At 34.4% G+C, this 17,442-nt stretch overlaps 1 protein-coding gene across 1 annotated transcript; it reads right to left on the bottom strand.

Moving 5' to 3' along the window:
* Nucleotides 1-13,052: 13,052 nt before the first annotated feature.
* Nucleotides 13,053-15,940, bottom strand: LOC133817416 (trans-resveratrol di-O-methyltransferase-like). Its single transcript, XM_062249926.1, has 2 exons — nucleotides 15,061-15,940; nucleotides 13,053-13,618 (listed from the first exon to the last, which is right to left on the bottom strand). The coding sequence occupies exons 1-2, from the start codon at nucleotides 15,844-15,846 to the stop codon at nucleotides 13,313-13,315; spliced, it is 1,092 nt and encodes a 363-aa protein (XP_062105910.1). The 5' UTR covers nucleotides 15,847-15,940; the 3' UTR covers nucleotides 13,053-13,312.
* Between the last annotated feature and the right edge of the window lie 1,502 nt (nucleotides 15,941-17,442).

Here is a 17,442-nt window from a genome sequence, read left to right as displayed (position 1 = left end):
GGCAATAATGTAATAGAAGATTAGACATAAAATTAGGTATCAATATTACTTTTACTAATTAGAAGTACATAGAAAGAGCATGACTAATCCTAACCAAGATTTTCGAAAACTATATTTATGAATATTTTTTAAGAGTAACGATAAGAAAAGTAGAAGGTTAACACGGGATTTTTACGTGGTTGGGGCGTTAATGAGCCTTAGTCCACGAGTCAGTAGTATTAGAGCTTGGACAGCCTTTTACAATGGAGTTTCTCTCTATATTTTGACAGAGTAACTGTATACTAGTCGAAGAGAGATCCTTTTTCCAGTGTTATATAGCCTGTATTTATAGGCTTATGGGAATACTGGGTCTGGGCCGGGTGTGACCCGGGCCCATCAGAGATATGGATACTCTTGACCTTTCTAGTGGGAGCCCAAGATAAAAGATAAAACATACATGAATTCCAGACCAGTTAAGGCCCAATAAGTTGGCCCAAGAGCTATATTTCACCCGACAAAACGGTGCTTTTGGTCTGGATACTTCGAGTTACGAGGCAGATTCAGGGGACAAGACCAGTCAGAGTACTAGGCAGCATAGATCTGAAACAATGGCGCGCAATCCTGAGGTGGCCTTTTCCGCAGGTGAAAAGTAGGGACAACGCCCATGCGGAGTGGGGCGGCTTCAGGGTCCTGGACGCTTGGTCCCACCAACCGGGGACGATGTGATCTGGGTCCATTTACCTTTGTCCCTCTTCATTTACCACAAGCCCGGACCGTTACTAGGGTCTGGGACCAGGACGCGTATGTCGTGGGGGGTTCGAACTGTCTGCACGTCTTCCGGATGACTGTCCCGGACGACCGGAGACGGATGATCATACCGGACCTCCTTGTGGGCCCAGAAGTGCACCCAGGCCCGTACCCCTCTTGGACATTCCCGTACCAAGAGGCCTTGGGCCGGGCCCACATTTTGAACAGCCCCTGACCATGAGCCTGGACGAATGTTTCCGGGTCCACGCAGGAAATGGGGATAACAATTAGCATAAGTAAATAAAGATAACAAAATAAAAATGGAGATGAAATAACATAAATAACTCAAATATTTTACATTAAGAACATAGTAAATCAAAGTAGCAAAATAACATCACTAGCATATGGAATCATCCCTAACCTTCCTAGGAAGATTAGGCCATTATGCTCATGATTCTCACAAAATTCTAAGAAGAAAGTGAGTATAAATTTTGCTATAGTTTCTTTACTCTAAAATTACATACTAAGTGTGAAGGAGTCCCTATTTATAGATGGAGAAAATGACTAAAAAGAAATTAAACAACAAAATGGGGTTTACAAAATAAATATGAAATATTAATAATAAAATATGATTTTAAAAAATTAAATCTTATTATTAATATTAACCTAGCTATTTTGGTGTATGGTCATTTTTCCATTTTTTAAAATACCAAAAAAACATGAGATTTAAAGCTCAAAATAGCAATTTTGCAAAGCCCAATGCCCACAAAATATGGCTTGAAGGTGGTTGATGGTACAAGAGGGTTTTGACCCACTCCCAGCCAATGGGGAGGCGACACGTGGACGACTGAAGGAGGCAAGCTGCTGGGCGCATTGGGCCGCTGGGCTTTTGCTGGAGGGGGTTGGCGCTGATGGAAGAGGAGGAGACCTAAATTGGGCCTGCTGGAGAGTTGAAGCTTCGGATTGGGCACGTTGGTCTTCAGATGTTGTTGAAAGAGGTTGAGCAATGAAAGGAGCTTGGCTGGGATGCGTGGCGGCTTCTGGTGATGACACCTGGCAGAGGAGAAAAAAATGGCAGTGGCCATATTTGGGCTTGGGCCAAATGGGCTGAGCTTCATTTCTTCAAAAATGCCACTTTCTTCATTTTGTTTTTCAGTTTTAACTATTTTTCTATTCTCTCTTTTTATTAGTGTCCAAATGCAATTTATTTCCTGAAAATTAAACATAAATTAAATTAAAATTAACATTTTCAATTATAAAATATATTACAATAAATTCATGAAAATATTGATTAAACTTAATTTATTTTACACTTTAAAATCAATGAATTTACATTTTTGAGCACTAATCAATTCAATTCACAGCTGAGGTAAGGATTATAAACTCTGTTTTTAATGGTATTTTTGATGTAGTTTTAGTTGTTCTTGAGCTTGAAAGTTCAAGGTTGTGGATTGAGTTTTTGGTGGTGTTTTGAGCATGTTAAAGCTAGGGTTTTGTTAATTAGTGCTAATGTTGTGTTGGGATTGAGGTGTGATTTTGGGATTGTTGGTAATGATTTTTGGTGAGTTTTTGGGCTGAGGAAAATAGGGATTCCTGGGTTCGCGGGGTCGTGCTGTGGCCCTGCTCTTGGGCGCTGCATCCTGTGCGAACCCCAGGGCTTATGAGGGGCTCTGTCTTGGAGGTGCGCCGCGGCCCTCAAGGGCATGCCGCGACCTGTGCTCTAATGCTAGACAGGGGGCTTTCTGTCTGGGAGGCGCGCCGCGGCCCTTAGGGGCAAGTCGCGACCCGCCTGGACATTTTTGGCCACCTTAGGTTTTAATGATGGGCTTTCAAACCTAAAGGCTCGGGAACGATTCTAATACCTAGTTTAGTAGAATTTGAGGTCTCGAAGGCTAGGACTTGGTCCGGAAGCCTTTATTTGCTCGTTATTGACGGGATTCTATATTATGGTTATGACTAGGTTACTGCTAGGGGGTTCAGGATAAGAATCGTGCTCGAGGGTCATTCTTATTGTACATTTTACTCGGACCTGAGGTAAGAAAAAATGCACCCATTATGTGATGTACATGATTAGGGCTTGGCCCGAATACTGAATATAGTCTTGATTGGGCATTGGCCCTGTAAATGCGCATGATTATGATTATGCTTATGAATTATTAATTAAGCATGCTGAATGCTTTGTATATGGATATTTGTTATATGATGAATGTCTATAAAAATTATATAATTGAGAAAAGTATTGAATTATCAGTCAAGGACGACAATAGCGCTGAGTGTTGGTCGAAAAGCATTGACTTATCAGTCAAGGACGACAATAGCGCTGAGCGCTAGTCGAAAAGTATTGACTTATGAGTCAAGGGCGACAATAGCACGCTGAGCGCTGGTCGATATGGTTAGATCTAATCAGGAGCGCATCATACGATTGTCCGACCCAATGGTCGTGGAAAAACTAAAGTGCTATGTAACGACCCGAATTTGCTAATCGGGCTTAGGGCCTTGATTAGTGTGCCTGGAGGGCTATAAATGATTTAATATGCTTTAATATGTTAATGGGTGAATTAATGTGAATATATGATAGTGATGCATGTTTAGTGAGTTAAATGTGCATGTGGGCCTCGTCTGGATATTAGGGGCATGAATGTCATAGATGTTATATATGTGATATGTCTGTGCAGCACGATCTTAGACAGTCCTGGGGAGCGCTTAGCCAGAGAGTCACAACGGGGTTGAGATTCGGACTCGGGGTGAGTCGAGGGGTAATTTAGGTACTAGGTGTGTTATGGGATTATCGGGACATGAAAATAAATATTTGGAGATATATTTGAGGATAGAATGTCTAGGCGGGAATACTGGGGAAATTTACCATTTTGCCCTCGGGGACGTTTTGGTACCCCGAGCCTTGAGGTAACCCTTTAGACTTAAGTCAAGTAAAACAAAATAGGAGAATGGTTTAGAAACTTTAGAAACCGACTCAAATTTCCTCCCAACTGAAGATAGTTCTTACTTCTCTCTCTCTTTCACTCTCTAAGGAAAACTCAAGGGAAACCTAAGGGAAATCAACTTAAAGCTAAAAGTTTTTAGCTGGGGAAATCTAAGGGAACTTGAAGTTTGAAGATTGAGGCATAGGGAGTACTGGTTCAGAAGCTTAATTCAGTAAGAGGTAAGTTCTAATTATTAAGATTTGGTCTTGAATTTCTACTGGTTTTGAGGATTGCATGTTGGTCAAGTTTGGTCTACTTTTGGGTGCCTTAGCTGAGTTTTGGAGTAGGATTCAATGGGGTTTTAGTGCTGTTATTCAGCTGGAATGATGGTGTTAATTATCTAGGATTGTCAGTCTAGTTTTGGTGAGGATTGGCTTGAAGAAAAGGTAGAAAACTGATGAGGAATTCTGGGTTCGAAGGTGAGAGCCGCGGCCCTAAGAGGGGTGCACCGCGGCCCGTGCGCGCGTGCGGCCATGGGAGGCTGAGAAGCTCATACGCGCCGCAGCGTCTGGTGGGCGCGCGGCGGCCCGTGTGGGGGTCAGTGAGATGCTAGCCTCTGTTTCGAGCCTAGCCGCGGCTCTTGTGGGTGGGGCCGTGGCCCTTTGTGCCAGTTTGAGTTTTAAGGGTATTTTAGGCTTGGGAACTCAAGGGGTAAGGCTCGGGATGGATTTTATCACCCGGATTGATAGAATTCAAGGACCCGGAGGTTAGGGTTATAGCTCTAACTTATCTATTGGATTAGAATTTGATGGATGGACATTGTTAATGTGTTGTGATTAGGGTTTCGGCGAGGCTCACGTTAGAGGACTGTGCTCGGGGCATCGGTGCTCAGAAAGCTCGGAACTCAGGTAAGAGAACCCTTGTTCCCATAGAGCTTGTGTGCAGGGCTGAGCCCAACGTGTTTGAATAGAATTGATATGCAGGGTCGAGCCTAATATGTTAGAACTGCGGGGCGTGGCCCTTTATCTGATTATGCTAGAATTTTATACTTGCTTGTGATGCTATGTATATTATGATGTGAATGGTTGGCTTGAGCCGGGAATGGTGCAGACTGAGAATGGCGAAGGGCCGGGAACGACATTGGGCATGTTGAGTGCAAGGCCGAGAACGACAAGGGGCCGGGAGCAGCATTGAGCACGTGGAGTGCGAGTTTCCAGGGCGAGTCCCTAGAAGGATACCTGGGATATCCTCACGGCGTGGTCCGCGAACCCAGGGCTTGGTAAACGCCTGGGACGGCTAGGCCGTATGTGTTTAGCCATTGGTGGGCTCTTTATATGCTTGATATATGTGTTGCATATGTTATCTGTTTGTGGGTTTTCTTGCTGGGCTTCGGCTCACAGATGCTCTGTGGTGCAGGAAAGGGTAAAGAGAATATCAACCAACCATGAGTACAGCAGGCGTGAGGCAGTGTGTACATGTTTGGCCAGCCTGGCTGCCACAGCCAGAGGATTTTGGGAGATGCTTGTAAATAAACCTAGATTTTGTCGTCTAGCCGACTTGGTTCAGTTTATATGTTGTAAATATATCTAAACTGTATTTTGGGATCCCAAGTGTAAAACTTTTATAATTTTCTATGGAAATTACTATTTCTCAAGTCTTTCCTTTGTTTATGGCTTAATTACACTGTTTGACTTAAAACCTTGATTAGCGAGTTGAAAGCACGTTTTTAAGCTCACTTAGTAACGGCTCTAAGGAAGTAGGGCGTTACATGCTAGGTACGCTGGGCCAGCTCCAATGCTGGTTATACAAATGATAGAGAAATGGGCCCCGGGGTGACTTGTAAGTCTCAGATCCTAGGGCGCTGAGCCCAAGTGTGATTTATTAATCATGTACTTGGGCAACAGGCCCCGATATGATTCAATTAATCATTTATCCAGGGAAATTGGCCCATATGATGCTGTAATCATTTATATGAATTGTAGCATGCATGAGTAGGGTTATTACTGATAGGCATTCTTATTATGATTTAATAATATGTACATATGCGGCCGCTTGACCACCACGGCTAATGTTTCTTAGAGAAACTAGGGTAAAACCCTATTTTTGCCGCTTAGGTTGGCGGATTGTAACTTTTGAGTTGTAATGACTATTTTGGAACTGTAAACAACTTTGTAAACATTTATTATGGGATCCCATGTACAGTTTAATATTTTAATGAAATACCCATTCCTTTTGATCGAAATTTTTAACCCTGGACCATTAATCACATTTAGATGCACGTTTATGGCCTAATGACTCGTTTATTAAGTTAAGCACTATTTAAAATACACAGTGTAATTGTCTTGGCTAACCAGAGTGTTACAAGTTGTTAGTTGGAAAGATTTATTACAACATGTTGTGGCCTTCTTAACAAGTAAGGCAAAGCAGTTAAAGAGGCAATTTGGTTTAATATGCTAACTAGTGAGCTCAAAGTGAATTAGGGAAAGGTAATGGTTTTCTATTATAATCGTAGCATAATATACTTGACCAAGAATCACATGTAACATGAAAGAAACATGTATATATATTAAGTTGATCTTGATTAGAGATGTTATATCTCAATGATTGGTGGCTGTTGAGATGATTCATATATATATATAAATATGTCGATATGATATTTTAAGTGCTAAGTCCAATCTATGCAAGTACACCACTACAAAAAAATTGGCCTAATTCATCTCACCAATCTCGACAGTTCGTGTGCGTTCGCCGAGATAGCCTCCAATCTCGTCGGTCACCCACGAGCCTGCCGAGATAGCTAAAGAAAAAGAAAAAGGAAAAAAATAAGTTAACTTTAGACCCAATTATTTGGCCCACTGAGATTGAGTACTTAAAATAACCTATCTCGGCTGGCCCATTGATTAGTGGTGAAAAATATACATTTATTGATTTTAATAGTCAAAATAAATTAAGTTTGAATTAATATTTTCATGGAATTAATATGATTTATTTTATAAATGAAAATATTTGATTGTGATTTAATTTATTGTTATTTTGTAGGAATTAAAGTTGTATTTTGGCACTTTGAAATGAAGAGAAAAAAAGAGAGCAAGAAGGGAAGAAGTACAACTGAAAATATAGTGGAATTGTGGCATTTTTGAAGTAATTTTGCCCAGGCCCATTTGGCCCAGGCCCAGCGAGCTCCCACTGCCAGCGCGCCAAGTGGTGCTTCCTCCTCGCGCCACACGTCCTTCAGCAAGCCCAACTGCCAGCTGTCTGAGCTCCTCGTGCGCCACCTGTTAGCTTCCTTCAGTAGCCTCTTGGCCCACATGCAAGCTGACCTCTTGATCCTCATCAACAACCGAAGGCCCTTCTCAGCATCCCAAATGCAAGCTCCCAAAGGTCCAAACGCAGCTTCCAGGCCCAAAGCCAGCTTCTCCCTTCCTTGCCTCCTTCAGCCGAAGGCCCAACTTGAGTCCAAGCCAAATGCACGCCCAAAGCACCAAGCCCACCAGACCTAACTTTCTCCTCTCCCAGCTAGTGCCTACGTGGCACCCCCTCATTGGCTTAGAATGGGTCAAAACCTACCTCTGCCACCAGCCACTTTCAACCCATATTTTTTGGGTATTGGGCCTTGCAAAATTGCCATTTTGAGCTTTAAAGCTCATTTTTTTGGTGCTTTAGAAAAATGGCATTTTGACCATACACCAAAATAACTAGGTTAATATTTATAATAAGATTTGATTTTTCAAAATCATATTTTATTATTAATATTTCATATTTATTTTGTAAATCCCAAATTGTTGTTTAATTTCTTTTTAGTCATTTTCTTCCTCTATAAATAGGGACTCTTTCTTCACAATTTCTATGTAATTTTTAGGTAGCAAAACTTTACCAAATTTTAGTCTCATTTCTCATATTTTTTCTCTAGAATTTCATGAGAATGTCTAGCATAATAGGCTAACCTTCTTAGGAAGGTTAGGATGATCCTATATGCATATGACTTTGTTTGGTATTTTTGATTCACCGCGTGCTTAAAGTTTATATATTTGAGTGATTTATTTTCTTTCATCTCTATTCCTTCATCTTGTTATCTATATTTATGTTTACTAATAGTATATAGATTTTGTCAAGCACTTTCTATGTATTATCAAATTAGTGAAATAATATAGATAATATCTTTATAATTTTCTCCATCTCATTCATATATATTTACTTTTGCTAAATCTATATAGAATTTGTCATGCTCTTTCTATGTATTTTATAAATAGTAAAAGTAATATTTGTGTTAGGTTTTATATCCAATCTTTTATTGCATTATGGCCAATGATATAATGTCATTTTTAGATTTTTTATAAGATTTATCTCATCTTTCCATGATAAAGAATAATAATCACTTGAATACATTTTTGTAAAACATATTTGTGCTTCAATGTTAAATCTTCCAAATGAATATTTCAGATGTCAACTTCTCATTTGTGTGACTTTTGTGAATCAAAGATCCAAATAAATAAGTATGCATATTGGTGACTCTTAATCCTTCCTACTTGTTACCTATTATTACATCACACTTTATTCTATCTTTATTTCTAATCTTTAAATTTAAAAACAACAAAAATATCACTTGTTCTATTTTCCTCATATTATTTATCTTTAAACTTTATTTATTGATTAACTTTATTTCTTTGCCTCCTTATGGAATCGACCGCCCGATCTATACTACAACCACCGCTTAGTGGATGCACGTTTTGGGTGTTAAAATTTTTTTGGCGCCGTTGCCGGGGAGGTAATAGTAAGTAAAGGTTCTCATTTAAAAAGGCAAAGAGGTAAGTAATTCTATCTTTTTTTTTGTTTCCTAAAAAAAATACAAAAAAAAATAATAATTGAAACTCGAAGTATGCTCCGAGGTTGCAGTTTTATCTGATCTTCCTCATCAGAAAATATTTCTTGAGATTACCATTCATCTTTTTTTTAGTCACTTATTTTATTCTAGTATTATTTTTTAAATTATGTTATATTATTAATTTTTTTTCATCTAAAAAAAAATAAAAAAATGAATGAAGAAGAGAAGAAACGTTTCGAGCTGTATTTTCCAATGTATTATCCTTCAGTTAGAAACAACCATAATTCTAGTGCTACTGAGGGTACTAGCTGTTTTAGGAGTGCATGCAAACTTAGTGTAAGAGAATACCGAGAACTTAAGGTCTTAGAAACTAAGTTTGAAAGAGAAAATTATGAGGTTCCCGAGGTAGATTATGATGAACGTTATTGTGACTTTGCAAGAATCGACCATAGGAATCATAATTCTAGTTTGACCAACCCTGTAGATTTTAGTTGGAAGCCTGAGTACAACTACCATGCACTGCCTCACATGAATTTTGAGCAAAATTTTCCTAACTTCCCACATGCACCTCCATATAATGTCTGGACTAATGCAAATTCCTTAGAGGACACATTACACACATTTATAGAGGAGCAAAGAGAATTCAATAGACAATTTGTGGAAGATTTTAGGGAAACTAGTACTCAACTTTCAGAATTGACCAATGCTATTATTTCACATAATTTAAGTCAATTTCCGTCCCAACCTGATGCCATAACACCATCCCCTACTCCCAGTTCTAAACCCGATGATGATGATATTGTTACCATTTGGAGTGACACTCTTTCCAATATCGAAATTCTTCCAACCACTCCAAAGAAAAATGGAAGCTATCATACTAATGTGATAGACTTAATCGTTGAGGAAATCATAAACATATTTTCCATGAAACATTCACCAAATTTCCTCCCTGATTTTGAACCCGAACATTTTCTTTATCCTGAAAATGTTACTAACGCTTCTATTTTTGAGATGCAGAATCAAAGAAAATTCATTTTTGATACAGAATAGTACACAAATATGCAGTTGGTAGACTTACATGAGAGCGATGCTTTTGTCTACCAAAGACTAATCAGGTTTTATCTTTCTTTTTAGTGTGCTTTATTTTATGTTGTGAATTTTACTTTTTGGGGTTTTGTTGTTTTTGTTGGTTATCATATTCCATTTTTCTCGCACAATGAGTTTAACGTTAGACATTGAGGACAATGTCTCATTTAAAGTTGGGGGTAGTATGCATATTCATGCGTTGAAATATATTTTAATTACCATTTTGAAATTTAAATTTTTGCAAAATTCATGACAACAAAAATCTGGGTGAGATAGTTTTTGCTATTTTTACTATTAGGAAGTAATTTTTTTAGAGTAATTTCATGCACAACCAAACATTGAAAAAAATTCACACATTCAATTAAGAATGAGATGTGAGAATGAGAAAACAACTTTGAAAACTTCTATTGATCATTTGAGTTGGTAAAATTAATTTTTGGGATTTAAAACATGACATTTACTAGAGAGATAGTTTTTTTTTTTTTTTTTAAGAGCCTTTGTTGTATTTTATTGTAATTTTCCTTTTAATTTCTTGTAATTTTTTTTATTTAATTCTTATGTTGTCTCTTGTCAAAACAAAAAAAATTATAGAAAAAAAGAAGAAAAAAATTATAAAAAAAAGGGAAAGAAAAAAAATATATAAAAAAATGAATGAATAAAAAAAAAACAAGAGAGAACAAGAGCAACATTTTTCATCTTCATCTTTTGTAGTTTTGTTGAAAAAAAATTGTAAAATAAAAAAATCAACATTACTACATTTGTTTTCAATTTATGTCATAAAAAAACAAAAAAAGAAAAAGAAAAAAGTTTATGTATTTTATTTTTGTTTTGTTCTTTATTTTGGTTCTTAATATCATTTTGAAAAATCTCGAAGGTTCTTATGTCATTTAGATTCCAATTAATTGATTAGCCTATTTTTTGATCAATATTCGTTAACATTGTTTGTTCTAAAATGATAACATCCCTTTTTGAGTGTGAATTGATAAATTTCCAACTCCAAAAGTATTAACCATCTCCCATAAAAACCCATTAGGCCTATCGAGATTGGCCTCACGAAAATAAATCCCAGCAGCCCTAAACCTTAGATGCCATTCCTTTTTTTTTTCTTTCCCTTTCTTCTCCAAGACCCCCTTCTCATACTAGCCCCAAAAATTTCCATTTTTATGTCTAAGTTCAATTTTTTTGCCACCATTTCATCAAACATTAATGATTGGCTTTGGGTATTTGCTATTTGTAAATTATTTAAATGTTTTTGCTTCAATTTCTTACTTTTTTTTTACTTTAAAAAAAGTACGTGAAAATTAACAAATTTTAGTTGTTTTTTGTATGTTATAGGTTCAAAATAGTTTTGGCAATCTTCATACAACACTAGAGGGGTTTGAAAAATTAATCTGAAGCTTTATTTTGGTAAATTTTCAAAAGTTTATTAATATTTTTTTGGCCAAAAATTACAAAATAAATACATGTGATTTTTTTAAAAAAAAGATACATATTCTATTGGTTGTAAATTTTTGGATTTGCTTCATATATTGGATATAATCAATGAAATATAGCAAGAAAAATAGAAAAAAAAAATTGTAAAATTATTTCTTTTCCTCTATATACATTACTCTATCTCGGCGAGCCTAGCCTGTCGAAATTGATGCCAATCTCGACCGGCTTGAACCACCGAGATAGACCCCCATTTTCAATATGGGCACTAAAATTATCGGCGGACTTAGCCCGTCGAGAAATGTCATTTTTTTCAATAGTGCATCCATGACATGTTTAGGCTAGCTACTGTGTCAAATTGAAGATTTAATGATATTTAGCTAAAATTTACTATGAAGACTTAATGAAAGCATCCCTTAAACTTGACTCACGGTAGAAATCTATGGACGAAAGACCGATGTTGTTGTATTGCAAATCTTGAGATATATGTTCTCGATGTTGAAACAGTATTCCGCCACTGTCATGTGTTTTAGATGTCACAACACTGGGCAACAATTAGGGGTGAGCATCGGTCGGTTTGGGCGATTTTTTCACAACAAAAAAATCCAGAATTCGGTTTTCGGTCCGGATTGGTGCAATCCAAAAACCGACCGAACCAAACCAGTTTAAAAAAAAACCGATCGTTTTGGACCGCGGTTTGGTCAGTTAAACCGATCAAACAGAATTGATTATTGTTTTTTTTTTAAAGTTTTAGTTAAAAAATTAAAAATTTTGGATTGTTGGAATCCATTTTTGTGCGTTTTTAAAACATAAATATATAGAACATAATTACATTTACAAATTTTAAAGTTTGAAACATAATTAAAAGTACAAATTTTAATAATTAATAATTATATAATATTATATTATTATTTTATTATGTTCAGTCGGTTTCGGTTTTATTGGTCGGTTCACCCAAAATTTCAAAACTGACTGAACAGTGGCGATTTGCACCGTCGGCGATTTTTTCAGTTTTTCGAATTTTATGCTCAGCCCTAGCAACAATTACTACAGCCATAATTTCATTTCCTTTTTTATGAGTTGTAGTAAATGACCGTATTTTCTTTATTGATTTCTGTTATTTCTTTTGTAATAAACAATTTCTGCTATTTCTTTTGTTTTCCCATTGTACATAGTTATGTATCTTTGCTAATTCCAAATGTAGGTTGTAATCTTGACTATTCATATAGTGGATTTGTTCAAACTGACGAACGAAAACCCACACATTAAATCAATATATTTTATAGCGCGATTTATTTATTTTTTTGTTGGTTTTTACTTGGTGTTTGTTGTCTATTGCTTATTGGTGTGTTATTATATTAGTCCTAATTTTATTTTCGCCTAACAAATTTTTTATGTCCAAAATTGTGTTTAAACAACATAATTTAAAATTTTGAGAATAGAGTGAAAAAAATGTCTCACTAATATAAATAAAATATGGGTGCATGTTTGGTGAAATAAACTTTTTTTTCTAAATATTATTTTGCAAAATGTTATTGTATTTAGGGATTTTACTCATTTGGTACCTTATGTTTTTGCAAAGTATCATTTTGATATCTTCTGTTTTTAATAATGCTTATATGATATCCTATATTTTAAAATTATACATATTTAATACCATAGACTCAAATTTGATAGATAAAATTTTGTCATTATGATCAAACTGTCATCAGTTATATGTAATTAAGTAATTAAATTTAAATTTAGAACTTACATAATTGACAACAGTTTGATTAAATTAGTAAAATTTTATTAATTAAATTTGAGTTTAGCGTACCAAATATGTACGATTTTAAAATACAGGGTACCATATGAATATTATTAAAAACAGATGGTACCAAAATAATACTTTGCAAAAACATAAGATACCAAACAGTTACCTACCCATTTATTTATAAGTCTTCGCATTTTAACTTTCTTGACACACTCAATACCATATATATGATATACACTCGATAGTTAAAAAAACAACTTTACAAGGGTTATTAGAAAAGAGACCATTTCACTAAATATACTCCACGTATGGATAACATACATATTTACATGAACTAGCTTTACGCCCATAGATAATAATAATAATAATAATCGATATGTGGCAAAATAACAAACACATGCACCTTATATTGTTAATTTGGTGATACATCTTGTTACATCTTAATTCATACCCAAACCTTATAATATATATATATATATATATATATATATATATATATAAAGAAAATAACCCAACACAACAGAACATTAACATAAGGAAATCAATAAACTTCTTGCATAAACTTTAATTATTTTAAGGGTAAACCTCAATGAGAGATCTAAGTCCCACAATTGGAGTAATCTTGTAGTGACTAAATCCAGCAGCCAAGAAAATGTTTTCCCATTCCTTTTTATTACGCTCTTTACCAGTGAGGTCGACCATCATTAACATATCAAAGCACAGTTGAGTTTCAGCTGACTTTTTTTCTAACTTTGGATTCTCATCAATAACCATATCTATCAGTATCACTTTTCCTCCTTTATCTTTACTCCAAATGGCTTCTCGACATTTCTTTAATATAGTCACAGCCTCTTCATCACTCCAGTCATGCAAAATCCACTAGTATATTTATATATATATAGACAAACATATATTATTATGTCATATATACATAGCAATTGTAAGACCTCAATTATTATTAAAAGCAAAAGAAAAATTAAGTCAATAATTGAAGACAAACCCTTAAAAAAATAATAAAAAGATAATTGTGGTCAACCTTTTAGTGACAAGTTCATTCACAAAAAAAAAATCTTTTAGTGACAAGATGGCTCCATTAAAACTATAGGAATAGTTGTTGCAAAAAGTAGTTCATGCATATCAACTCAAAATAATAATTAATATTTATTGAGACTACCTTCTCATGGCGGAGCCAGTTACCCACTCAATTTCTTCTTCTTCTTTCTTTTCAAATTATTTTTTAAATATAAATTTGTATAATAACTTGTAATTAAATATCATTTTAAAAGTTATATACAAATAATTAATATATATATTTTTAATTCTATTAGAAAAGAAGGTATATATATGATTTGAGAGTCCAAAATTTGAACCCTATATCTTATCTTTATCTTATAATCTGTTTGGACTATGTATTTTGACAAATTATTTTTTGGATCTTATGTTTTGTAAAATAGTTCAAATAGTCATAAACTCAATTTTGATAATAAAATTTTGAACTAAAATCATAAATAGTTTGCCAAACTTACAACCCAGGATAAAAGTACAGCCATTTTGCCAAATAATTGTGTTGTTATATTAATTTATTTTTATCAAAATCAAGTTTAAGAGTGTATTTGAATCATTTTACAAAACATATACTTAAAAAAAATATAAACCCTATATTTTATAAAACAAAATATATGGTGATTTTATGAATATTTATATTAATTGAAAAGCAAAAAAGAAGCATATTTGAAATTTAATATATTAAATTAAACTATGATAAAGTACTTAAAAAAATATGTGTTTATACATTTTTGGACTATTGTGTTTTGTTACATTATCTGTTTGGACCTTGTGTTTTGTAAAATAGTTCAAATAGATTCCTAAACTCAATTTTGGAAAGAAAAAAATTGAATATAACAACACAAGTATTATAAGATTAATTGTTGTGCTTTTGTGTTTTGAGTTGTTAGTTTGATGAATTATTTATGATTATAGTTCAAAAAAATTTGACCAAAATTGAGTTCGGATGTCTATTTGAATTATTTTACAAAATACAAGATCCAAAAAATAATTTGTCAAAATATAAAATCTAAACAGATAAAATAAAAAAAAAAAAAAAACAAAGTTAAAAAAAAATGAACCCAAAAAATATTCATTTATATGCGTTTTAGGAACTCGCAAATGTACAAGACTTGTAAATATGTTGGAAAAATAGATAATATTTTTGGTTTTTGGTATCTAGAATTTTTGACATATGCACACACTGAACTAAAATACTGGTTATTATATGCATGTGGGGTATAAAAATGAAGTTGGTTAGATCAATAATTAATTACCTTGAGTAAAACTGCATTTGCAGAAGGTATTTTCTTGAACATATCACCTTCAATAAAGTTCAAGTTGTGTGTTCCCTTCAAATCAGCAACAACATATGGAAGATCAAGCACAGTGCATTTAATATTAGGGAAGGCTTTGACTATGGCTTTGGCCATAATACCTGTGCCACCTCCCACATCCACCAATGAACTCAACCCTTCGAACACCTCTTTACCCTCTTCTACTACCACTTTCGACATTATACGAGAGTCATTGGCCATGGCTTCCGTAAACATGTGCTTGACCATTGGATCATCACCTACAAAATCCCAAAAGTTCATCCCATTCACCATCTCAAACGGCGTCGGATCATCCTCGCCTTTTTGAAACCAAGTGCTCAAGAAATGCCATGGGGTAAGCAAAAGCGGGTTGAGTTGGACAAGAAAAAATGTTGCAGCCCTAAAGGGACCATCTTTTAAGAGAAGCCTAGAAGCAAGTGTGAGAGAGTATGTCTCTTCTTCCTTTTTTTCTTCTTGTGGTTGTGTTGAGAAAAAGCCAAAATGAACAAGGATTCGCATAAGGCGATGAATGAAATGAGCTTTTGAAGGGTGGATAGGAAGGGAGGAAATGAGATTGGATAGTGTAATGGGTTGGCCGTGGTTGTGGATGATATCTGGGATACCTAAATCAATGGCACATTTTAATGACATGGGCTTTATGAAGCTGAGTGAACAGTTCCATACAAGCTCTTGAGCTTGAAGAAGCTCACTAGAGCTCACTTCCCCATCACCCATGATCAAGTTCATCTTTTGTTAGTTATAAATTGAGAGAGAGGCTTTGTTTTTTTCTACACTTGTATGTAAATAATCAAGTCATAGAGCTCAATTTATATAGAAGAAGAACTCGTTACAGGATAAGAATGCAGGACAAATATATACATGTTTTTCCTTTTTCTTTCTATTTTTTTACATAAAAAAAACATAGTTTTTCAATGAAGGGAGGTATCATATAAATAAAATTATTGTAAAAAGAAAAAAGTAGGACTGCAATTCAATCGGGTGGACAACTTTATTATTACATCATTGAAGAATTAATATAAATGTACAAGGACCGCAATATATTGATAAAGCATTATAAAAATAATAAGCTACAAATAAAGCTACACAATGTGGTATTGATAACCATAAAGATTAAAAATCACTACTTAGATTTATTTCAAATTTGATAATAAGCTACGAAGCCACACCTAATAGATAACGGTTAGGATTAAAGATTAGATTTATTTCAACTTGGCTTAAATATATATATATATTTATATATACATAAATACAGTACTAGTTGTGCTTGATATATAAATTTGTGTCTCATAAAAAATAATAAATTGCACAGTACGTACAACAAAGTTAAGTAGTGTAAATTTACGTCTTACAGCACTACTGAACCCACTGCCATCAATAGATCACCAAATTAACAAAGCAAATAATCAAAACAGAAAGTAACTCACAAAAGCACCGAAAACACGAAGCAATTTATACGAGCTAGTTCGATCAATGTGACCTACATCCAAATTGAGCATCTCCCAAAAGCTCTATATATCTTTCATGAAGAAGATTAATTACAATCTCCAAAAATGAGATGCAAAACAACCTTACAACACATTTGTGCAATTCAATCAATAATTCTCACAATGATAAAGCTAAGGAGACTGGAGGGCTTGTAGGTTATATTTCTTATCCTTTTTTTTCCTGACTTTTTACCAATGTTTGCAATCGATAAAAATATTTTTTTGGTATGGTGTTACTGCTCTATAATAAGCTATGATAATCTCAGAGTGCGTCCATGATGATGCCAAAGTATTTGTATTAAGAGCTATCGTTAATATGTGTCAACAAGTTTGCTTCCTTAAGTATGGGTCAATGAATTAGTACTTAATTTTGGATAAGCCTTTGTATGCTTAGTCTTCATTAGTCATTAGTGTCCTATCTTTTAGAGAAAAGACTTAAGAATTAGAAATAATAATTAATATTCCTACTATATTTTAAAGTCTCTGAATTGTCTGTGATAAAACAAGCTTATTCCAATCAAAATTGTTTGTGGTTTATTCTCGCCCCAAGTAGAACACTATTTGTATATAATCTATATTGATATATATTATACATATAATTACAAAGGAGTTTGGAGTGGGATTGATCTATCACACTTTGAGATTGTTTTTTGTTTACAGAAAACTAGGCTTATATATGGAATATATATATATATATATAGATAATACAAAAATTTAGGCATGGTTTTCCTTGCTATATTCCTTATTCTTATCTTTATTTTTTGATATTTCATTGGTATGTATATGTATGTGTGTCTATATATATATATATATATATATAATTGAGCATTTTGGAAGC

The sequence above is a fragment of the Humulus lupulus genome, chromosome 2 (genome assembly GCF_963169125.1).
Source record: "Humulus lupulus chromosome 2, drHumLupu1.1, whole genome shotgun sequence".
NCBI lineage: Eukaryota > Viridiplantae > Streptophyta > Magnoliopsida > Rosales > Cannabaceae > Humulus > Humulus lupulus.
Note: the sequence above shows the minus strand (reverse complement) of the source record. Positions and strands in the feature narration are given on the sequence as shown.

What these genes read in the sequence shown, in the direction of transcription:
- LOC133817416 (XM_062249926.1), bottom strand. Translation starts at nt 15,846, where the DNA reads ATGAACTTGATCATGGGTGATGGGGAAGTGAGCTCTAGTGAGCTTCTT. An exon ending in CAAATGCAGTTTTACTCAAG is followed by an intron (nt 13,619 to 15,060) that starts GTAATTAATTAT and finishes TAAATATACTAG; the next exon opens with TGGATTTTGCATGACTGGAG.